This window comes from Plecotus auritus, assembly GCF_963455305.1.
Source record: "Plecotus auritus genome assembly, chromosome: 4".
NCBI classification, from domain to species: domain Eukaryota; kingdom Metazoa; phylum Chordata; class Mammalia; order Chiroptera; family Vespertilionidae; genus Plecotus; species Plecotus auritus.
Genome location: NC_137775.1, coordinates 57,065,399 through 57,091,260, shown reverse-complemented (window position 1 = coordinate 57,091,260; position 25,862 = coordinate 57,065,399). Strand labels below are relative to the sequence as shown.

The 25,862-nt window shown below is 38.0% G+C and overlaps 1 protein-coding gene across 2 annotated transcripts in view; it reads right to left on the bottom strand.

Moving 5' to 3' along the window:
• The window catches only part of RARS2 (arginyl-tRNA synthetase 2, mitochondrial), a 74,862-nt gene that overhangs the window by 37,783 nt on the left and 11,217 nt on the right, over positions 1-25,862 (bottom strand). Inside the window, exons 3-7 of one of the 2 annotated variants that reach the window (XM_080666911.1) lie at positions 21,409-21,508; positions 19,983-20,066; positions 10,209-10,306; positions 5,281-5,336; positions 3,135-3,218 (exon numbers count right to left, since the gene is read on the bottom strand). In XM_080666911.1, the coding sequence (XP_080523037.1) occupies positions 3,135-3,218; positions 5,281-5,336; positions 10,209-10,306; positions 19,983-20,066; positions 21,409-21,508 (422 nt within the window). The remainder of the gene's footprint in view (positions 1-3,134; positions 3,219-5,280; positions 5,337-10,208; positions 10,307-19,982; positions 20,067-21,408; positions 21,509-25,862) is intronic. The other variant, XM_080666912.1, reaches the window with a different exon arrangement.

Sequence of the window (25,862 nt, the reverse complement as noted above, 5' to 3'; positions counted from 1 at the left end):
TTTGTGGGCGGCCTCCTCCAGAGCCCGAACCCTGAACCTGAACCCTGAACGACGCGGGACGTGGGGTGGGGGGACACTCACAAATATTGTTTAGCAGGGAGAGAAGGACAAAAATAAGAAGACAGTAGGACAGAAACCTATTTGAATAGAGCTGGGTACAGGAAGTTGGTGATGCAAGAAGGTTGGCAAGGGTGTGTCTGGGTGTCAGAATGCTTTAGAGGTGACACTATAAGGGCTAGATCTTAAAACAAACATAGTAGTTGGCAGAGATTTTTTTTTTATTAAGGTATTATATGTGTACATATCTTACCATTGCCCCCCCCCCACCCCACTCCCATACATGCCCTCACCCCCCAATGTTTTGCATCCTTTGGTTACTCTTATATGCATGCATATAAGTCCTTCAGTTGATCTCTTAATTCCCTCACCTCTCCCTAACCTTACCGCTGTAATTTGACAGTCTGTTTGATGCTTTCTACGTCTGTATCTATCTTATTGTTCATCAGTTTATAATGTTTTTCATTATCCCCAAATGAGTGAGATCATGTGGTATTTTTCTTTCATTGACTGGCTTATTTCACTTAGCATAATGTTCTCTAATTCCATCCAGGTGCCTACAAATGGTAGCAATTCCTTCTTTTTTTATGGCAGCATAGTATTCCATTGTGTAGATGTACCATAGTTTTCTGATCCAGTCATCTGCTGACGGGCACTTAGGCTGTTTCCAAATCTTAGCTATTGTAAATTGTGCTGCTATGAACATAGGTGTGCATATATCCTTTCTGATTGGTGTTTCTAGTTTCTTAGGATATATTCCCAGGAGTGGGATTACTGGGTCAAAAGGGAGTTCCATTTTCAGTTTTTTGAGGAAACTCCATACTGTTCTCCACAGTGGCTGCACCAGTCTGCATTCCCACCAGCAGTGCACGAGGGTTCCTTTTTCTCCGCTTCCTCGCCAACACTTGTCGTTTGTTGATTTGTTGATGATAGCCATTCTGACAGGTGTGAGATAGTATCGCATTGTCGTTTTGATTTGCATCTCTCGGATGATTAGTGACTTTGAGCATGTTTTCATGCGTCTCTTGGCCTTCCTTCTGTCTTCTTTTGAAAAGATTCTATTTAGGTCCGTTGCCCATTATTTTATTGGATCATTTATCTTCCTTTTATTAAGTTGTATAAGCTGCCTGTAGATGTTGGAGATTAAACCTTTATCAGTGATAACATTTGCAAATATGTTCTCCCATACAGTGGGGTTTCTTGTTGTTTTGTTGATGGTTTCTTTTGCTGTGAAAAAGCTTTTTATTTTGAAGTAGTCCCATTTGTTTATTTTCTCTTTGGCTTCCATTGCCCTAGGGGCAGTATCAGTGAAAAAGTTCTTTTGGCATATGTCTGAGATTTTGCTGCCTGTGGATTCCGCTAGTATTTTTATGGTTTCCCACCTTATATTTAAGCCCTGTAACCATTTCGAGTTTATTTTTGTGTATGGTGTAAGTTGGTGATCTAGTTTCATTTTTTTGCATGTATCTGTCCAATTTTCCCAACACCATTTATTGAAGAGACTGTCTTGACTCCATTGTATGCTCATGCCTCCTATGTCAAATATTAATTGCGCATATTGGTTTGGGTCGATATCTGGATTCTCTATTCTATTCCATTGATCTATATGTCTGTTCTTGTGCCAGTACCAGGCTGTTTTGAGGACAGTGGCTTTGTAATACAGCTTGAAATCTGGTATTGAGATCCCTCCTACTTTATTCTTCTTTCTCAGGATTGCTGTGGCTATTCAGGGTCTTTTTTTATTCCAGATGAATTTTTGGAGAGTTCTTTCTAGGTCTGTGAAATATGCCGTTGGTATTTTAATGGGCAGTGCATTGAATCTATAGATTGCTTTGGGTAGTATAGACATTTTAATGATGTTGATTCTACCAATCCATGAACATGGTATGTTCTTCCATCTGTTTACATCTTCCTCTATCTCTTTTTTCAGTGTCCTATAGTTTTCCGCGTATAGGTCTTTTACCTCCTTGGTTAGGTTTATTCCTAAGTATCTTAATTTTTTTGGTGCGATGGAAAATGGGATTGCTTTTTTAGTCTCTCTTTCTGTAAGTTCACTGTTGGTGTATAGAAATGTCATAGATTTCTTGGCGTTAATTTTGTATCCTGTTACATTGCTGAATTCATTTATTAAGTCTGTTAGTTTTAATGGAGTCTTTTGGGTTTTTTATGTACAATATCATGTCATCTGCAAATAAGGACAGCTTTACTTCTTCTTTTCCAATTTGGATGCCTTTTATTTCTTCTTCTTGTCTAATTGCAGTGGCTAATACTTCCAGTACTATGTCAAACAGGAGTGGTGAGAGTGGGCATCCCTGTCTTGTTCCTGTTCTTAGGGGAAATGGTTTTAGTTTTTGCCCATTGAGTATGATGTTAGCTGTGGGTTTATCATATATAGCTTTTATGATGTTGGGGTATGATCCTTCTATTCCCACCTTGTTGAGAGTTTTTATCAAGAAAGGGTGTTGGATTTTTGGCAGAGATTTTTAAAAATTTGCACTTCACATGCTATCAGTCCTTTAACGCCTTAGCAACTACATTTATCTTGCCTTTCTTATACCTTAATTGCTGGTGTATATGAGCTAGGAATGATTCTGACTGAACTTGACATTTGAGATCATTTGTGGCACTCATCTGTCTGGATCTCACTCCTCTTTTCCTCTAGGCCATGGGCCCAGGATATAAAAACAGATCAACCTTCACGTAGAATGGCCCAGGAGGGCTGTGGTTGACAAGTGTGTACATAGCTAGACCTATCTTCTTCCCTGTATACATACTCCTCCATTTAACTCACAAATATAAGCTATTTTTCGTTAATAAAACCACAAGAGTCCTGATTATCAGGTGTTTCTCTGAATGTGTGAAGTATCCTCAGCCAAACTTACTTGTGTGGTGAGAATTATTCTGAAAAATAGAATACAAGATTTATGCAAAAGAGCAACTAGGAAAAAAAAATGTAGGAGACACTATTTTATCTAATGGGATTCTGCTTATATTCTGTGCAGATGACCAAGTGACATGATATTAAAACATATTAAATTTAACAGTGAAATGAAAAATAAGATCTCAAACTTACTTACCAAACTGCATACCCCAATCTCCAAGGTAATTTATTCTGGTTACTTGATGTCCTAAAGCTTCTTTGAGATTTGCTATGAAATTTCCTAGTAATGAATAAAATATACAGTTTTTCATTCTTGTTAACCATTTTGGCATAAGAACCGTGTGCTTCTCTATTATCAAAATATAACACAGAAAATTCCTTTTGAAAAATTTACCATCTCAGTTTTTTTTGTTTTTTTGTTTTGTTTTGTTTTGTTTTTTACTAAAACATTCATTATTGTGTTTTCATCTATGTTATGGAAAGTAAGGAATTATTGGGCGGGTGGTTATTACAAGGAATCCCCTAACTTTCATAAGAACAGAATTTTCATTAACATTAATGGGAGTTGGGAACACTTTAGAGTAACTGCTATTCCAAGTTAATCCCAAGGGCAGAAAATAATACCGTTTTAGTAATTAATAAGAAATAATTTGGCTGTGCCCTACAGAATCTGAGCCATACTGGTTTTAGTTTTAAATAGCTCACTTTAACTTCTTTCAGTCTTCTCATGCCTGCTCCCTAACAGCACACAGCAGTCCAAGGCTTCCCGGAACTGCTAATACTGGTTTGATATTCAACATCTATTCCACTTTCTTTCTAGTGTGCACTCAACATACTGCAGAGGCTAGAAACCTAAAAATTACATTTCCCAGAATCTCTTGCAGTTAAAGTTCCAGAAGTAATTTAGCTTTAGCCAATTACATATACTTTGAATGAGATTCAGAAGGTGGAAGGAGAGCTACTTCTATTATTTCTGACAAACATAGTTGTGGGTTTGTGTGTATGTGATCACAAATAGAGGGCCTGGTGTCCTACCATGGCAAACCGCGGCTCGCGAGCCACATGCGGCTCTTTGGCCCCTTGAGTGTGGCTCTTCCACAAAATACCATGGCCTGGGCGAGTCTATTTTGAAGAAGTGGCATTAGAAGAAGTTTAAGTTTTAAAAAAATTGGCTCTCAAAAGAAATTTCAATCGTCGTACTGTTGATATTTGGCTCTGTTGACTAATGAGTTTGCCGACCACTGCTCCAAGGTAACTGAAAGACTGAAAATGAATGGGGCTGCCTCTTTTGCTAGTATGAATTCTAGAAGGCAAGGCGAGTTTCCTGACTATGGTAGTGGCAGCATGGTTCTAAAGCAGTGAAAGTGATTGCAGAAAAGGGAGATGCTCCTTGATGACCAATCTCATGCCATAGTTTTAGGAGTAATTTTTGCCAGCTTAATCCAAAGCTTCTTCAGCACTCCGAACAACTTGGTAAATTAGTCAATATCCTGTAGTAAATCCCTTCCTGCTTTTACTAGAGTAGATCCAGTTTTCTACAAATAATCCCTCACCTATATGTATATCTTTCTTAAATTACTGCAGCTTCCCTATTTCGAGGCTTTCCCAACCTATAGAGTCCCAGCAACAGGAAACACCTTCTTCAGATGGTACTCAGACTGTATTCCTATTTTTTCTTAATGCCTTATTACGTTACAAATCCAACTGAAAGACTTAATCTAGGCTTTAGGAACTGACTGTCTAATTTCCAATCCTGGCTATGATACTTAGCTAGCTATGTGATTTTGGAAAAGTTACTTTTGGTATCTACATTTCCTCATCCATAGACTAGATAGAAACATCAGTGATGAGACAGAAACTGCTGCCTCCTGCACACCCCCTACTGGGGATCGAGCCTGTAACCCGGGCATCCTGATGGGGGGGAACTGAACTGTGACTGCCTGGTTCATAGGTCAATGCTCAACCACTGAGCCAGGCCTGCCGGGCAACAGTTTCGTTTTTAAAACAAAATACACGAACAAAAAAATTGGGGAGCTTACTATCATCGTCACATAACTATTTTCATATTTTCTCCATATGCATACATATTTTTTAAAAGTTAAAATCATAACAAACATTTCAGTTAAAACTGTTTTCTGAGTTAATCTTTAAGTTTTGAAACAAATATCTTTTTTCCACTTCTAAACCAGTTTTTCCCATTTCATGTAATATTTAGTGAGCACCAAGCTCATATAAATTTGAACTTTTTTATCCTATTGCTATTTAAGCATTAAACCATTAGACTGTATTATCAAATAGTGCCCCAAAGACATGTTTAATATTTTCTGTGAAACAACACTTACCTATGATGGTAGAACGCAAATGTCCAACGTGAAATTTTTTGGCAACGTTAGGTGAACTGCAAATAATTGCAAAAGTTATATTTTTGTTCTAAGAACAAAAGTTCTAAGTGAACTAGGTCATGCCTCCATAGTTCAATACAATTGGGGACTAAGGCCTTTGGTAATTTAGGGCAAAGATAAGTTAAAAATTAGAAATTTAGAGCAAACATAAATTAGAACTCAAAGAATCATGTGTAGTGAAACTGACCCTGTGATTCATGAGGCTGTACCCTACACAGAAGTGGCAAACTGGGGAAAAAGCAGATACATTTAAGGATTCCAAAAAAGATGAAGAAATTCAGAGATATTGTTTTGACACAATGTTAACTATAGAGAATTAAATTTAGTGCACCAGTTCACAAACGCTTTATTCTTTTAAAATTAAGGACCCCAAAGAAATTTACTCTGTATGGTAATATCTATCAATATTTACTGGATCAGAAATTAAAATATAAAATAATTCATGGATTGAGCTTCCCAGAATAACCAGAAAGCTGATTCACCACTTGAAATTCTCAGTCATCACCTTTATCACTACTCTGTGTGTTTGAGAAGTTGTAATCAATGATTTAACATTACAAATGCTTCTAAGGCACTCACTACCTGACAGGCAGTTTTATGCATTAACTCATTTAATACTCATAGGAGGTGTGAAGTAGGTACTCTTATTCTACAGCTGAGGGAACTGAGACAACAAGGAAAAAGAGATAAAACAAATGTGGCAATGTGTTGATGACTTGAATCTTAGTGCTGAGCACATGGTATTTACTTCTACTTCTCTGTTTTGTGTATGTTTGAAATTTTCGTAAGTTTTTCAATATTAAAAAAGTAAATTGACCAGGAAACCAGAAACATACATAAAACACTGGTTTTATGAAATGGTATAAGGTCTGTGATCCTGCGAGAATGAGAACAAACAAGGTGATCCCTAAGACTGCTTTAATAGCAACTCTATGAGCTAAAGCAGAAAAGTTCATAGCCCGAAATGTTTATATTAGAAAAGAAAAAAGATTTCCAATCAATAATCTAAGGTTTTCTTATAAGAAACTAGAAAAAGAGAACCAAAGAAAGCAGAATAAAAGAGAATGAGACAAATAAAAGCAAAAATCAATGAAACAGGTAAAGACAGACAATGTTCTATACTATAAGTATAGTGGTGGTTACATGAACTGTACACCTTTACCAAAACTCATAAAATTATATGTTGAAATATGGTGAACTGTATTGTATAGTATGTAATTATACCTCAATAAAGATGATTTTAAAAAAACCAACAGACTACTATTGTTATATTGCAAATCAGAAGATGCCTTTATCAATAAGCCTAATTTATTTGGAGTCCTGTTCGCTAGCGCTAGCGGGCCCAGAGGAAAATCTTGCTTCTCAAATTCTGAGGCCCAATATTGTGGAAGTCTCCCAAATTTGGAATGAGACTTCCAGACCTTTTGAGAAAAAGTCCTGTGTTCTGGGACAGGCCGTGAGACCATATCTCACGGCCTGGCCTGGCGCCAGCACTGACAACTCTGTGTGGGGCATAGTTTATGGCCTCTTTGGAATGGGGAGTAGTCTTATTTTTCCCTATTATTATTTTTTTATATTATCTTTTTTTATATTAATTTCTTTATTGATTAAGGTATCACATATTTGTCCTCATCCCCCCATTCCCATCCCAAACCCCTCCCCACGCATGCCCCCACCCCCCTGTTGTCCGTGACCACTGGTTAGGCTTATATGCATGCATACAAGTCCTTTGGTTGACCTCTTTAAGCAAGCAAACCTTTACAGAAGCCAGAATAGCAGGGTTAAATTTTAAACAGCAGTTTTTACCCAAGATGGAGGTTACTATGCTTCACTATGAAACAATAAAAATTACAAACCGCCCTGGATGTTCTGACATTAAAGGAGCACAAGATACATTGTTTTGTGGAAAAAAGCAAGGAGAACAATATATAATGTGTGAGATCTGTTTATAAATGCACAGACTATTTCTAGGTAGATAAATAAGAAACTAGTATTGGTAAATGCCCAAAGGAAAGAACCAGGAAACTAGATGGGGAGGAGACTTATTTTTCACTGAGTATCCTTTTGCAATCTTTGATTTTTTTCAGACTAGGTATTTATACTATGTGGAGTTTTTGTTTTTGTTTTTTTGCTTTCACAGAGCTTTTCTATTTTTTCCTCTAGGATTAGAAGAACTCAATCTATGTAGGTCTTTAGCCTTGACAAAAGGTCACTTGAAATCATCACTTTGCCATTCTCTGGTACTATATTCCTACTGGGAAGGGAATACAATAAAATGGAAAATACAAATTCAACTCCTTTGGCAACCAAAGTAGCCGCAATGAATAAATTACAGTTTGGACAACTTACTGGAACTTATAAATAATTATTTCATGTAACTTTCTCAATTTTGTAAGAAAAGACAAATATTATTGCACTTATCCTATCTAATAAAGAGGGAATATGCTAATTGACCATCACACCCTCACAAAGATGGAGGCACCCACAGCCAATAAGGAGGGAATATGCTAATTGACTGCCATGCCCTCAAAGATGGCGGTGCCCACAGCCACAAGATGGCAACACGCAGTCCCCTCAGACTCGCCGGGGCACCTGCCTCCAGAGTTCCCCAGTCCCCTCAGCCCCCCAGGGCCGGCCCGAAGCGCAGGCAAGCCTCGGATGGCGGCTGCCCAGCCGCCCAGGGCCGCCAAGGCTCAGGTAACCAGGGCCGGCCCAGACTTGCGCTGCTGGCAGTGGCAGCAGTAGAGATGTGATGGGGGTGTCGCCTTCCCCTGATCGCCGGGTCACCTCCCACCCCTGAGGGCTCCCGGACTGTGAGAGGGGGCAGGCCGGGCTGAGGGACCCCCTCCAGTGCATGAATTTTCATGCACAGGGCCTCTAGTTTTCCAGGTAAGAAAGGAGACCAGGGGAAATAAAGCTGTCTCATCTGAGATCACCAAATCAGTTACTAACAGTCAGAACTGGTACTCTCATCTTTTGGATTCTCATTTTACCAATCAGAGGTCCTCAATCTGTTCTCAGAACACTTCAGGGTGGGAGAAGACTGCATTGAGGAAAGAAGAGGAAAGGCTACCACTGCTGACTGTGCTCCTGCAGGTTTGATCTGAACAAAATAACAAAGGCTGACTTTGCAGAGAGGAGAGATGCAATAGTAGTTACCTGCAAGTTTTACAACACCTACCAGGTACAGTTATCTACTCTGGTACTTCATCACATTGCTCCTACATCTGACAAAATATTATGACAATCAACACTGTATCAGGGAGGCAGTAAAGGTTACATATGTAGGTTTTAGAATCAGAGTTAGCACTATGACCCTAAGCAAGTTAGCTGACCTATTATCATCAACATCTTAATGCAAGGAGCAAGTTTCTTGAGCACAGTGATTATATCTCTTGCTTTTGTGGGGAAAGTTGCCTGGTCTATTTAAGATAGTACATATTTAAAACGTTCTCTTCTGTCACCTCTCTCATTTTCAGGAGAAATTCATGAGCAATGTTTTCTATCAATTTTGCCGCATCCCCCACCTGTTTGTCTCTACTTTGAAACCACAATGGTAAGCACCACAGTAATTAGAAAACTTCTAAGGGAGGGGCAGCTATGGTCATCCCACAGCAATGCCAGAGCAAAGATGGCTGCTGGGAAAGGGACCCTGCCTTCATCAGCATTCAAATGCTCATTTAAGTTCCAGCCCTCCTTAACTGCTATAGAAAAAAAGTTGAGAGAGGCAAATTCATAGGCAAATAACACCAGAGAAAAAGCCTACAGAATACAACTCAAATAGAACAGGTTATTTTTAGATATTTCTTACAAGCATAAACAAAAAGAGCAGTACAGTGGAACCTCAGGTCTTGAACTTAATTCCGGAAGGCTGTTCGAAAACTGAATCATTATTTCCCATTAGAAGAAATGTAAATTGAATTAATCTGTTTCACGACTCCCAAATGATTCCATTTTTTGACCTTTCTTACATATAGTACATGTCTAAGGTACTATTTAATCTATAAATAAATACTTTAAAAACAAAAAGGACATGAAATATAAATGAAAATTTAATAAAAGGAAATAAAATGTACAGTAAAAAATGAAAATTTAATAAAATAAGCAGTAACAAAAGCAAAAAAACACACAAAAATATTCACAGCACACTTTCCAGGGATGTTAACAATGTGAGGTTTAGTAGTAAACTGATTCATACTCGCACATTCTTTCCTTTGTCGCCCCAGAGAGATGTGACTCATACAGGTATGAGCATGAAAGGGTGTTGGGTCGAGAGGTGAATTATTCGAAATGGGATACATTAGAGAACCGAGGTTTGACTGTATATGGGAAATGAAAACTGAGGAGAAAAGCCAGAGAATCAATGAGTAAGAAAGACTAAGGTTTTGGCATTTTGAGCTTGGTTGGGGAGGAGAGATGGTGACAGTGAAGTGAGAATGAGAAAGGTGTTAGAAGTGAGCACTGGTGGCAACTTTTCAAGTTTCAAGAAACTCACAGTGGCATTATTTCAAGGATGTATGCATGGGAACAATACAGTACCACCTCCCTACTGATTTTCCTTTACTATTGGTTAGGTAACAGCAAGGAGCGTGAGTAATATAGTACTGAAATGTCTCCCTAGAGAAGAAGGCGCTGTGTTCTGCATCAATTTAAAGACATAATTTTGTGAGACCTTATATGGTAACTAGAGGCCCCTGGCTGTCAGCACTGGCTTCCCTCTGGCACCCGGGACCCAGGCTTTGTCTAGAAGGTTGTCCAGAAGGACGTCCAGTCTAATTAGCATATTACGCTTTTATTATTACAGATAGTAAAACACTCACCTGCTCAGCTAATTGATTAATGAACACATAAGAAGAATAGGCACTGACCTGAATTCAACCACGATCTTCTTCTGGGGAAGACCAGAGAAAAGCTCACTTTTTAATCCATATTTTGAACCATCTTCGATAACTTGTTTTAGCACTGTCTGAAAAGTAAAGGTTGGGATTTAATGATAGAAAAAGATCTGTGGTTTCCTTAAGTACTCTGCTACTGGAAACTAAATGTTGCTAATTGGCTCATTTTAATTTGTGGAACTGAGAAGTTTATAGCACTATCAGCAGCCTCACCTTCTTGAGTTCATATCTGTGCTCTTTTATACATCCTGTCTATTCCTCTTCACAGTGATTGATGAAGTAAATATTTTACAGGTGAAGAAACTGAAGTTTAGAGAGGTTAAGTACCTGCCAAAAGTCTCACAGCAAGTAGTAACAAAGAAACCAGAAGCAGCATCTGAATATTTACTGACTGCATTCTGTGTGTCAGGCACTACTCTAAGTATTTTCTATGTATTTACTTATTTAATCCTCACAACAATCTTAAGAGATAAGTATCATTTTTACAAATGAGAAAATAAAAGCACAGAGGTTAAGTAACTTTCCAAGGTCATTCAGCTAGTAAGTCATGTAGCAAAAATTGTTTTCACTCCATAGCTAACTATTATATGCTGCTACTTTTTGATACTAACGATAACATGCAATGTAGAAAACAAAAAAAATATAATTCAAATGCTTATTGGCTACATAAGTAAATAAAAACAGGAAATCATACAGAAACTGCCAAAACATATTCCAGGTTAATTTTTCGTTATTAACACAGAACTATTGTATAGTTCACAAAATTTATATTTTATTACTTTTTTGCTAATGGTGATAATTTATTTACTTTAGGGCTTTACATTTATTGTGATAGACTTTAATTTACTCTTATATTGGTTTTGATTCTCAAATTGGATTCCGAATCCTAAATATGCAGTTTATGCTATAAAGAATTTTACTATCATAGTGTTGGTTAAGATGGTCACTTAATGGAAAAGGCAGAGAGGTAAAAGGAAGCAGCAAAGCAATACTTTTAGGATACATCTACAGAGTGCTAGGTTCAAGTCTAGATGCTTTTATGTTATCTGTAAGCCCCACAATCTTAGAGGTGAGCAACAGCTATAAAAACTAAGGTTCAGAAACAGTATGTATTTGCCAAGGACACATAGAAAATAATCTTTTCTTCACCCACACTGTACAGTAGGACACAGAGAAAATATTAATAAATATATAGACATTAAAGAGAATAGTGTCTGTCATACACTAAGGGCCTATTAAATGTTAATTACTCTAAGAATATGGGCAACAAGAAGACTGCAAGTGGGGAGGTAAACAGTGAGAAGACATTCATTCTCAAGATTATTTTAAAGTTAAAGTCTACTATCTTTTTCACTTTCCATTCCTTTTCTTTTAATGGATGGTAGACTCCATAAATGGTAATAGCAATAAGTTAGAATTCTCTTTTACAAGTGACTCAGTTTGATTTCTCTGGCACAAACAAAAAAAAGTAACTTTAATTAAAAACTATCTTATATGCTTCACTTCCAAACATTCCTTTAACAATTTGACCTACCTGCCAACTGGAGCTTTTTTCTCTACTATTTCACTGAAAGTGCTCTCCAAATCAAAATTCCAAATGCCAAACCTAAATGAATGCTTAAATTTTAATATATTACTTTTATGAATACATTGTTTTATAAAATGAACAAATAAACAATTAAACAAGGCTAAAGTCTAGAGTTCCTTTTCATCATCCACCCTGACCTCCTCGGTCCCTTCCAGCCTTCTCCAGGAGTAACCACTTTCACGCACCATCTTAGCTGATGACTACTTTCTTCTCCTTGCAACTACCCTCCCTCCTTGATTGTAATGACATCACTCTCTACTGATTTTTGCTTCAGTTTCCTTTGTAGGTTCCTCTTCCACTGTCTGTCTCCCCCCCGCCCCCCGCCAGCCACCCACTCCCCCTAACCCCCCGCACTACTTCCTTGCTTCTAGCTCCTTACTTTACACATTTCCTAGTTATTATTGCTAAGACTTCAACTACTACTTACTTAACAAAATCTCTCCTGTGCCACAGACTGATATATACAGATCAGGATTAGACAGCTCTCTCAGGCACAAAATAGTATACTTCTCTTCCTTCTGCATTCTCCATTTCCATGAATTTTACCCCCAGCTAACCAAGTCTGAAACCTAGGAGTTCCTAATATTTACCTCCCTAATATTCACAACCAATCATCTATTAATCACCAAGCCCGGCTCATGTTCTCTCCCAAATATCATTATAGTTATCCTCTGGCCTGGTTTAGACCCTCATCATATCTCAGCTACACCACTACAAAACAGTAACACCTAACTGCCTTCTTATATAATCTCCCTCTCTATAAAAGCCTAAGCAACCGGTTGCTATGACATGCACTGACCACCAGGGGCAGACGCTCAATGCAGGAGCTGCCCTCTGGTAGTCAGTATGCTCCCACAGCCACATCCGGCCAACCTCCCGTGGTCCCTCCCCTGGCTGGCTGGCCAACCTCCTGAGGTTCCTCCACCCAGCCGGCAGGCCCTGATCAACCCCAATTGCTGGCAAGGCCAAGGAACCCCGTGCACAAATTCGTGCACCGGGCCTCTAGTGTACATATAAATACATAGTTGGCTTTTGAAGAATGTGAGGGGCTAGGAGCGCTGACTCCTGGTGCAGTCGAAAATGCATGTATACTTTTGACTCCCCCAAAACTACTAATAGCCTATTGTTGACTGGAAGCCTTACCAATAAAGTCAACTAACACATTTTTGTATTTACATGTATTAAATACTGTATTCTTACAAGAAAGCTAGAGAAAAAAATATTAAGAAAATCTTAAGAAAAATACATTTACAGTATTCTTAAGAATCCACATTTAAGTGGGCCCACACAGTTCAAACCTGTGTTATTTGAGAGTCAACTGTATAACTATTAAAACGCAATTTCATTAGTGTAATACCAAAAATCATCACATGTACCAGCTGTGGTACACATAACATACCATGAAAAATGATTACATAGAAAAAGCTAACACTCTTTATGCAGAGCATATAAGGCCTTTCACAGTATATAACTTCATATCTTCTCCCATACCATCCTGTGTACAAAATATAATCATCTGCTTATTTCCAGACAATGTCATGTTTCTTGACTGCCTGCACTATGGCGCAAGCTGTCCCCTTTGCCTGGAATGCCTGCCCTTGTACCTCCTAGGTATATTCTTCTTCATTTTTACCCCAATTCAAAGTTATCGCCTCTCACCTCAAGACAGAATGAAGTGTATCTTTTTTTAGACTGGATTGCAGCTTTAAACATGACTCCATATTAGCCATCACATTATCATACCCATCACACATTACACCATTTTTTACGCTTTTCTTTCTTTTTTTAAACATTATTTTTTAAAATCTATATTGTTCAGATTACAGATGTTCCTCTTTTTTCCCCCCATAGCTCCCCTCCATCCAGTTCCCACCCCACCCAAGGCCCTAGCAACCCCACTGTCCGCATCCATAGGTACCGTATACATGCATATTAAGATCTTTGTCCCATCTCTTCCTGCACCACCCCACACCCCCTTCCCCCTAAGAATTGTTAGTCTAGCTGAAACCGGTTTGGCTCCGTGGATAGAGCGTCGGCCTGGGGACTCAAGGGTCCCAGGTTCGATTCCGGTCAAGGGCATGTACCTTGGTTGCGGGCACATCCCCAGTAGGTGGTGTGCAGGAGGCAGCTGATCGATGTTTCTCTCTCATCGATGTTTCTAGCTCTCTATCCCTCTCCCTTCCTCTCTGTGAAATATCAATAAAATATATTTAAAAAAACAAATTAAAAAAAACAAAAAGAATTGTTAGTCTGCTCCATTTCCATGCCCCTGATTCTATTACATTCACCAGTTTATTCTGTTCATCAGATGTTTTATTCATTTGATTTTTAGATTCACTTGTTGATAGATACGTATTTGTTGTCACTTTGTTGTTCATTATTTTTATCTTTACCTTTTTCTTCTTCTTCCTCTTCCTCTTATTAAAGAATACCCTTCAGCATTTCATATAATACTGGTTTGGTGGTGATGAACTCCTTTAGTTTTTTCTTGTCTGTGAAGCTCTTTATCTGACCTTCAATTCTAAATGATAGCTTTGCTGGGTAATCTTGGTTGTAGGTTCTTGCTATTCATCGCTTTGAATATTTCTTGCCACTCCCTTCTGGCCTGCATAGTTTCTGTTGAGAAATCAGCTGACAATTGTATAGGTACTCCCTTGTAGGTAACTAACTGCTTTTCTCTTGCTGCTTTTAAGATTCTCTCTCTGTCTTTTGCCCTTGGCATTTTAATTATGATGTGTCTTGGTGTGGTCCTCTTTGGATTCCTTTTGTTTGGGGTTCTGTGCGCTTCCTGGACTTGTAAGTCTATTTCTTTCACCAGGTGGGGAAAGTTTTCTGTCATTATTTCTTCAAATAGGTTTTCAATATCTTGCTCTCTCTCTTCTTCTGGCACCCCCATAATTCGGATGTTGGTATGCTTGAAGTTGTCCCAGAGGCTCCTTACACTATCTTCATATTTTTGGATTCTTTATTCTTTTTGCTCTTCCAGTTGGATGTTTTCTGCTTTCTTGTATTTCAAATCTTTGACTTGATTCTTGGGATCCTCTACTCTACTGTTGAATCTCTGTATATTATTCTTTATTTCAGTCAGTGTATGCTTAATTTCTGACTGGTCCTTTTCCATTTTTTTGGCATTCTCACTAAGATCTTTGAAGGTCTCACTAAATTCCTTGGAGGTTTCTGGAAGATTCTTGAGTAACCTTATAACTGTGGTTTTGAACTCTATATCCAGTAGTTTGCTTCCTTCCATTTCTTTCATTTGTGACCGTTTCTTTGTCTCTGCATTTTGGCTGTTTTCCTGTGTTTGTTTACCTCCTGTGAGGACCAGCTGTGTCTACAATGGAAGAGCTGCTATACAGGAGACACCTTTATGGGGCAGGACTTGCTTCAGTGGGGCTTTGGTGATCAATGAGTCTGCCCCTTGACAGACTTATGGGTGAGAAGAGTTGTAATCTGACCACTGGGTAAACTGGCTCTTGGATATCCAAAGAGGTGCAAGACTTGGCCAGGACTATTTATTGTTTTATTAAAAAAAAAAAAAAAAAGAAAGCTGTCATATGGTTGCATTTGCATAATTCTTATGCTTTCTATAGAATACAGGCTACCAGAGAGCAGAAACCAGCAGAACCTTTCTTACATTTGATACAGAGTCCATTAATTCATTCAACAATAATTATCTCACATCTACTACATGCCAGGCATTGTGCTAAGAACTGGGGATCTAAAAGTGAGTGAGAAAAGCAGAAACTATATGCCCTAATGGAAATTAAGAGTTTAAAGCCACCCAGCAGGAGCTACAGAGAGATCTGCAGATTCCTCCTCTTTGTATGGGGTTTGAAAGTGCCCACGTGAAGGCCAGCTGTGAAGTAAGGCAGGCAGCTGTGGTGCTGGCCTTTGCCTTCTTTTGATAGCTTTGGGGCTCTCTGACCCAGGTGCAGTTTGACAGGTTTTAGGCTGAGAAAGGACTGGCCAAAAGCTGCTGTGCACAGCTTGGGTGGGGTTGTAAATTGGATGGGGTGGGGTCTCAGGAAATCTCCAGGATGGGCAGAGCAAACAGCAATGGCTGCCAGTCAGCCCTGCTCTGGGGAGGTCCCAGCGCGGGAACAATGACCGCTGTGAGCACCTCTATCTGGAAGAAAGCTGCCCCTGTGTTCCTGCCTGGATGCCAGACAGTCCAGTTTCTCCCCGTATGTGTCTGGGTCCCCCAAAGTCTCGCCTGGCACTGGAGCTCAGTGCAAGTGGGAGCTTGTATCTCCCTCCCGATTAAAAAAGTGGCACACCCGGGTGCCAGCCCATTCTACCTCTGCCGCCTCCACACCTCTGCATTTCCTACCAGAATCAATGCGCTTTCTTCTTTACTTCTCTAGTTGTAGTTCTTCCACTCAGCCAGCTTTCCTGCAGTTCTGGATGATAGTTGTTATATATTTTAGTTGTAATTTTGATATGGTTGTGGGAGGGAGCAAGTACAAGTATTTACCTATGCCGCCATCTTGGTTCTGCCTCTTTCTTTCTTAATATTTTTTTTCATTGATTTCAGAGAGGAAGGGAGAGGGAAAGAGAGATAGAAACATCAATGATGAGAATCACTGATAGGCTGCCTCCTGCATGCACCCCACTGGGGATCAAGCCCTCAACCTGTGCATGTGCCCTTGACCAGAATCAAACCTGGGACCCTTCAGTCCGCAGGCCGACGCTCTATCCACTGAGCCAAACCAGCTAGGGCTATGCTTTTCTTTTTTACCATAAGTTCCTAAAAGGCATGGTCTATGTAGATTTCAATAATATAGTCTTTGATAAGTAACAAGCAGGAGGTTTATTAAATTAGTGGCTACACAGAACAAAACTATTAACTATAGAATGTCAGTGAGCTAGTAAAGTTTCTCCATATTCCAATAGATGAACAAGCTAGAGGCCAATCCATTCACCAATATGTATGTCTAAATGTAAAATGTACTCAGTAAACTTGGGTGCATCATGAGTTTATAATAAAAAATTAAATCTTTCAAAGGTTTTACTTTTTGGAATGCTTTAGCAAATTAATATTTTAATTGGCTGACACTTTTTGTTTGTCTATCACCATCACTTTTCCTGTGGATGACTTTTGTCATTTTATCTAACTCTGTTGGTTGCTATTTCTCTACAGCTCTCAATGAGGTTTTGTAAGCAAGCTACCACTATTTGTCTAGTCAATTCTTTGGTCAATAGCAGAGAAGTGTTTAATTATTCATTCTTTCCATGTGTTCAGCCAACTGGCACTACACATGACTTAAATGCATCCTGACTGCCTACTGACAAACTTAATTAGTGAAATAATGAGCAGAATTAGAACCACTTAAATTAGTATCATTTTTTCTTCTTCTCAAGTTTTGATAAAGCACACAAAGTTGAATTTGGAAAATAAAAAACCCATGTGTACATGTAAAATAAAATAATGTCATCCACTGTGTTTCTAAGGTACACCTAAAAAACAGGATTTTGTTTGCCCTTTTTCCTATTATTTAAACTCTTTTCTTTTTTCTCTCCCTAGACTGAATTAATTATTACTCAAAGTTATAGTTTCTCTTGAAAGTAATCCATAAGCTACTAACAGGTGGAAGTTTGGTACCAAAGAGATAGTTCTTCACAGTGTATGAAATAGTCACATAATCTAGCTTTGAAAATTTATGGTCTAGTCCCAGATATTTGGTAGTTGCCTTTAATTTCATATTTTAGCCTCCTACCCTTGAGAATGATTTATATGAAGAGATTTTAAGCTACTATGTGTGATCCAAAATTAAGCTAATATTTAATCATCCCTGGTGCTGCCACTGCTAATAATTCTATTGCAATTCACAAACAGATAATGTTTCATTCAGTCTAAGTTTATACACGTGTAAGCAATGACAAATTCACAATTCTCTGCTTGAGGAGCAAATTCTGGACATAGAGCATTGGCTACATGTCAATCTTGCCAACTCTAAAATGTAAAAAAAAAAAAAAGGGGGGGGCCTAAAAGGGTTGAATTTTTTTCTTGACATGATCTGAGAAATTCATTAGACATGCAAATGACCACTGTATAAGGGCTGAAAAGAATGTAGAAGAAATTAGACTTTGAGCAAAGAAGTATTATCATTTAAAATTATAATTGAAATTAAAAAAAATAAATAAAAGCCCCCCCCCAAAAAAATCTAGAGCCTACTGCCATTGGTTGATAAAATATAGAAGACACTATTTCCCAATACATTCACACAAGCCATTTGTAATTATGATAGCCAATAAAAATAATGTTCTGTTAATAAAAAAATTATAATTTATAAACACAGGCACATTCAATATTCTTTTCTTAGACTATGGGTGTTCACTGCTCTAGGATGTATCTTTACTGTGACACTGAGCAGGGCTATGTGAGCAATCTGCTCGTTCCTTTAAAACAAAAACACTAAGATCCAGATTCTCAAGGCCCTAAATCTTATTCCTTCCGTTGTCAACCGAGAAGGATTTGGGAATATTTTTAATAAGTGAGCAAATGGGCATTCTTAAACCAGAGAAAATATATTTAATTGCAATAAAACATGAAAATTCATGGCCATTACAATTTAAAATTATTAATATATGCTGTGCTTTAAAATACACATCACATCTCTTTCAGCTAAGCCAGATGTAAAGGCAAACTCCATCTACCATAGTACATTTTCCCATCTTAGAAAAAACAGAAACAGTACAATATTGCTGCCTACCAAATGGCCTAAAGTTTGGTAGGCACTTTGGTGAGCTGCACTTATACTTCAATAAAATTAACTCAACAATTAGAAAAGTCACTTATTTAAAAAATGGTAAATTAGACTCACTGGTTTGCTTAATTGGCATGAAATGTTATCAAGAGTCCAGCATGTTGTAGACACTTTGTGAAAAGCTAAAAAAAAATTGTTCCTTCTTGTCCTTGTGACTGATTTTGGCTAACTAATTTACCTTGAAGAGTGAAAAAAGATAAAAAAGTTAAAAGATCTAGAGACAAGTATGAAACACTATCTCTCTTTCAGTGAAAAAAAGTATTACTAGAAATTTTGGTTTTATAGTTATTTTCAATTCAAGAGGCAGCATTTACTTAGCCTGACCAACTCAATACTGGTGTGATTTTTTTTTTTTTTTTTACATACTACACCAAAGCCTGCATTATGATAAATTTTAATGTTTGATATGAGATTCTCAACAAAAGGTCTCATACCACTGCCTATCCAGAATTACATGTGCTCCATGGCCTTACTAATGTGAGACCCAATTCCTCTATGATATTTCCCCAATCCTCCAGGCCATCCTGATTTTTCCATCTTTGATCTTTCTTATGCTTATTGTACCAATCATCTTTATTTATTGTTTCTTTGTGGTTTTTGTTTTTTTTTTTTTAAAAAAAAAACACCTCTCTTTTTCAATTGATCTTAGAGAGGAGGGAAGGAAGGAGAGAGAAACAATCAGTTACTTCCCGCGCACTCAGCATGTGCCCTGGCCAGAGATCAAACCTGCAACCTGGGTATGTGCCCTGACCAGGAATTGAACCCACCACCTCTTGGTGTACAGGACAACACTCCAACCAACAGAGCCACATTGGCCAGGACTATTTATTGTTTTATTAAAAAAAAAAAAAAAAAAAGCTGTCTTATGGTTGCATTTGTATGATTCTTATGCTTCCTGCAGAATACAGGCTACCAGAGAGCAGAAACCAGCAGTACCTTTCTTACATTCGATACAGAGCCCATTAATTCATTCAACAATAATTATCTCACATCTACTACACACCTGGCATTGTGCTAGGAACTGGGAGACCTAATAGTGAGTGAGAAAAGCAGAAACTATAAGCCCTTATGGAAATTAGAGTTTAAAGGCAACAGACATTAATCAAATAAAAAGAATGTAAAAGGAACTATGGTAAGTTCTATAAGGAGAGATGTACAGTGCTATGAGAGTGTACAAATGAAGGGGTCAGAAGGCCACTGTCCGGAAAATATCAAGATCTGAAGGATAAGCAGGAGTTAACATGGGGTGGCATTCCAGGCAGAGGCATTAGAATGTGCATACGTTATGAGGCAAGAAGAGACAAATAAGTTTAAGAATTGGAGGGAAACCACTGTAGCTAAAGCAGAGAGAGTGAGTGAAGATGCAAGAGCTAAAACGTAACCCATTCTTACCTTTGTTAATAGTTCTCTGTTTATTTTGAAATTTACAGTCCCTTGACCAGTGCTGATTTCAGTCACCACTGTATCACATTTTAGCTGAAAAGATAACAGATCAAGTAAAATAGCTAGCTATATTATAAGGTAAACCCAATGAGAGTTGTAGTTCTAAAATTATTAGACTTTCAACTGTCCAAAGGCAAAAGGTGCATCATCTCTCTGTCTTTATATCTGGACCCGGGACTTAGCCAGTCCCTTCAAATCAATCATCCTATTTGGATAAACATGTTTTCTTCTTTACTAATTAGAATACTATTCTGTATTCCTAGTCTCTTTCTCTTTCTCATTCCCTCGCCTCAAATTCTCCATCTGACATGAAGAGAGAGAGCATCACTTTACTTCCACCTTATGTATCCTGACATGCAATGAACACTTTTTATCTCACCCACCTGTCGCAAAAGCCACAGAACAAGACATTATGTCAGGGCCTATGCTAAAGCACTAGTTCAACATATAAAATGTAAATAACTTAAATACTTTGTCTTCAGTGAATATGTCTTAAAATTTTAACCAACTAGATATTCAAAGCACCTGATATACCCATGGAACTTAAAAAAACACTTGTCACTGAAGAACCACTTGTTTTTATTTTGACACTAAATACTGTAATTAGGATGATTCTATTCTTGATTTACTTCCTGATAAAAATCTGGGGTGGTTTTTGATCAAATAAATACTCAGCTACCAAAGCTCCTTTATCACACTCATTCTTTAAGCATCTTTTTCTATGATAATGACTTCCATCGTTCCAGTTCTTCAGGGTACCCAGACACCTTTTTTGTAATAACCTTATTTAAAAACAAACAAACACACAAACAACTTGTGCAACACCTGCCTTTTCTGGTGGTATTATACAAACAACTTGGTCATTCTCTACAATCCTTTCAATTCCTCTTTTAGGTACCAAATTCATCACAGAAATTAGAAATGAAAGAGGTTTATTAGATAATCTAACCACTTTCTCTCTGCAATCATAATTCTTTTGCAACCTAATAATTTCTCTTCATATTTTAATGTTCATTTTCTCAGAAACTCATTTTAAAAAGTGCAACCCATTGCTCTAATTTATCAACCTTGTTCTCCTAAATTCAGAAGTCCAACCATCTTCAATCTGTAAATTTAATTAACACTTCAGTCCTCCTGTAAGTAGTCAATAAAAAAAATGAACAATGTCAGCTCAAGAAGAATGCTCTATAACTAACTTGAAAAATCTTCCTAATTTTATAGTACATGGCTAAAATGAATTTAAAGTATATTTTCCAAGGTGCTTTCAACAAAGAAACATTAAATTCATTACTATGGCTGAGATAACCGGCAGAGTATCTTCTGTAAAATAATAATTATATTATAAAGTAAAAAAAAGGTAATAGTGCTAAAGTACCTTCTCTGCCAGTTGTGTGGCTTGAACTTGAATATCTGGTCTTGAAAACTCATTGTTCCCCAACAGAGAATCCACAGAAAGCTGAAAATCAGCTATTTCTCTAAAGAAGTAGGGAAAAACTGTTATTACCCTACAAACATTATTAATATAACAAAAAAAGATTAATCACTATGAGTTTCCCACATTGACCTAATTTTATAAGAACAAGGTATTATGCTTTCAATATATAAAGTAATTAGAAATATCATCACCTTGTATTTATTTAGAACTTTATCTTTTATCATCTTATGAAATTCTCCCTCTTCTATTACCTAATTGTAGCTTCGTAATATCTCTGGGAGATAGGAAGAGCAGCCACTTCGGAAAAAATTAAGACCTAACTTGTTAGAAAGTAAGCACATGAGTGTTTATTACATTGTTTTCTATAAATTTTTTTGTAGGTTTACAATAGGTCAAAATGCAAAATAATTTTTATTGCTATAGAAACATCTACATAATTACCCATATTGAACATCTGATATTTAATAGAATGAGACTTTATGGGCAGAGTAAGTGGGTTAAGCCACTGTCTAGCGGCTAGCCCACTCTCATTGACACAAAAGACACATTTTAGAGGGGCACAAGTGACTCCGTTCTTATCTCTCTTCAAATTAGAGATGTGCCTGAAAAATCCTGTGTATCTTTCGTTTAACAGCACATTAAAGAACCTAGTCAACAAGGACCATTAAGAATTTTCCTGGAAAAAAAAAAAGGGGGATCTGAGAGAAACCAAGATGGCGGCATAGGTAAATACCTAAACTGCTGCCTCGTACAACAATTTCAAAACTACAACTAAAAGACAAAACGGACATCATCCAGAACCACAGGAAATCTGGCTGAGTGGAAATTCTACAACTAAAAGGAAAGAGAAAAGCACACGAAGACTCAGAGGAGCTGCAAAAGGCTGAGGTACTGAGAAGTGCGCGCAGAGAGGACTGGTGGCTGAGTGCGTGGCTGGCTTTCTCAAGCAGGAGGGAGACAGCAGGTCCCGACTGCACTGAACTCCAGTTCAGAAAGAGACCCTGGGGACCCAGACTCATACGGGGGAATCTGGACTGTCAGGAAAAGAGAAAAGCACACTGAGACTCAGGGGAGCTGCGAAAGGCAGAGGTCTGGAGGTGCGTGCGCGCAGAAAGGACTGACTGCTGAGTGGCTTTCTCAAGGGGGTGGGAGACGGAAGCTCCCGACTGCACTGAACTCCAGTTCCAGGCGAGACTCTGGGAACCCAGACTCATTCTGGGAGAAACTGGACTGTCTGGCAGCGGGCGAAACTCGAGGGCAGCTTTCTCTCAGAGGTGCTTGCAGCGATTACCGAGGGACACTGAGACCCAGAGGCCTCACAGGGCAGGACTGATGGGAAGCCAAGGCTGTCTGCTCTGCCCTGAGACTCTGCCCCATCCAAGCTGAGCACAGATGCTTTTGTAATTTCCAAGTCTTGTCTCATAAGGGTGTCTCCAGCACAGAAGTTCTCCCAGCGTAGACACAGCTGATCCTCACAGCCAATTGGCCTGGAGGTCAATTCCTCCCAGTGATACCAACAACAATCAAGACTTAACTACAACAAGGCTGTGCACAGAGCCCACAAAGGGGTGCACCACCTCAGGTAACTGGGGAGGCTGAGCCATTGGGCGCTATAGAACACCTAACACACAAAGCTACTCTACCAACTCAGGGAAGTAGCGAAAATGCACAGACAAAGAAACAGATCACAAATGAAAGAAATGGAGGAAAGCAATCGACTGGATATAGAGTTCAAAACCACAGGAAAGCTGGCTGAGTGGAAATTCTACAACTAGAAGGAAAGAGAAAAGCACACGGAGACTCAGAGGAGCTGCAAAAGGCTGAGGTACGGAGCTGCAAAAGGCTGAGGTACAATTATAAGGATTTTCAAGAATTTCCTAGAAAAGACCGATAAATTTAGCGAGACCCTCGAGGATATGAAAAAAGACCAACTAGCAATTAAACATACACTGACTGAAATAAAAAATATTATACAGAGACCTAACAGCAGACTAGAGGACCGCAAGAATCAAGTCAAAGATTTGAAATACAAAGAAGCAAAAAACACTCAACCGGGAAAGCAAAAAGAAAAATAATCCAAAAATTTGAAGATAGTGTAAGGAGCCTCTGGGACAACCTCAAGCATACCAACATCCGAATTATGGGGGTGCCAGAAGAAGAGAGAGAGCAAGATACTGAAAACCTATTTGAAGAAATAATGACAGAAAACTTCCCCTACCTGGTGAAAGAAATAGACTTACAAGTCCAGGAAGCGCACAGAACCCCAAACAAAAGGAATCCAAAGAGGAACACACCAAGACACATCATAATTAAAATGCCAAGAGCAAAAGACAAAGAGAGAATCTTAAAAACAGCAAGAGAAGAACAGTTAATTACCTACAAGGGAGTACCCATACGATTGTCAGCTGATTTCTCAACAGAAACTATGCAGGCCAGACGGGAGTGGCAAGAAATATTCAAAGTGATGAACAGCAAGAACCTACAACCAAGATTACTCTACCCAGCAAAGTTATCATTCAGAATTGAAGGTCAGATAAAGAGCTTCACAGATAAGAAAAAGCTAAAGGAGTTCATCACCTCCAAACCAGTATTATATGAAATGCTGAAAGGTATTCTTTAAGAAGAGGAAGAAGAAGAAAAAGGTAAAGATAAAAATTATGAACAACAAATACGTATCTATCAACAAGTGAATCTAAAAATCAAGTGAATAAAAAATTTGATGAACAGAATAAACTGGTGAATATAATAGAATCAGGGGCATAGAAAGGGAGTGGACTGACAATTCTCAGGGGGAAAGGGGTGTAGGGGGTGTGGAAGAGAATGGACAAAAATCGTACACCTATGGATGAGGACAGTGGCGGCGGGGGGGTAAGTAAGGGCAGAGGGTGGGGTGGGAACCGGGTGGAGGGGAGCTATGGGGGGAAAAAAGAGGAACAATTGTAATAATCTGAACAATAAAAATTTATTAAATTTTTTAAAAAAAGAATTTTCCTGAGCCTTAATCCATTATCCAGCAGCCTAGTGTGAATTATATGTTAAGCTGTAACTACAGACTCAAGTTCATCTATTAATCAGTGTCTGTGTGATCTTGGGCATGTTGCTTAAACCTCCCTAGTACCTGAGTAAAATGGTATTAATAGTACCTACTTCATAGTGTTGCTAAAAAATTAAATTCTCGTTAAATAATACTGATCTTAATTCTGATTTTAAATAAAAATGTTTAATAGTACCAGTACTAAGCCCTGGGAATTATTCTGTCTGTAGTTCTTCACTAGCTTGGTTGGCAAACTGTACTGTATTTTTTTTTCCTAAGACTATTCTCTAATGATAAAATGACAATTTGCTATTCTAAAGATTAATTTTAACTCTGGAAACTCATATAAGGTCTAGATGTATTTATTTTACCTATTCTTTCCAAAAGACTCTGACAGCTAAGTCAAGTATTTGTGCCAATAATGTGGGACACTGAAAATATAAATTTAACAAAATGGGACTAACTAACACAAAGATTTATTTTTTTCATGAAAAAATATTTTTAAAGTTTTTTTTTTAAAATATATTTTATTGATATTTCACAGAGAGGAAGGGAGAGGGATAGAGAACTAGAAACATCGATGAGAGAGAAACATCGATCAGCTGCCTCCTGCACAGCTCCCACTGGGGATGTGCCCGCAACCAAGGTACATGCCCTTGACCAGAATCGAACCCGGGACCTTTCAGTCCGCAGGCCGACACTCTATCCACTGAGCCAAACCGGTTTCGGCTCATGAAAAAATATTAAATTAAAATAAGATCCATACTAACAATGTTAATTGAAATTATACAGATTTGAATATACCAAAGATTAAACTATGACTTTTTTTAAAAGGGGACATATGTAATACTTTCAACAATAAAGATAAAAAAACTATGATTTTTAACATGCAGCGAGGATAATTTATAAAAGGTTAAATATGACCATAAACCTATAGGGTGGCTCTCAAAACATCTAGGAAACACAGAGGTCACATGATTTTCTATAGTTATTTAAAATCATGCATACAATTTTATTCTAGACATGAATAATAAAGTAGTTCAATTGAATTTAAAAATTTTATTATCGCAATAGAATAGAATCATGACAAATAGTCCCAATTAGTTCAGTGATAGAAGGACGCATTTTAAAACATCACCCTTTTAGTCTATTAAAAATGATGAACAATAATTTGTTAAACTAGGAATATTTAAAACATGAATTCTGAAATTATGTGAAGGGTTATTTGGCAGTAAAAAAGACCCAGAAGAAAAATAAATGCTTTAAGGAGGTAGGTGGAAATCAACCAGACTTGACCTCTTTCACCATTTTCCCTTTTGGGAGCTTTCAATTAAGTAGCCACAAGGAACTTTTGCTTTGT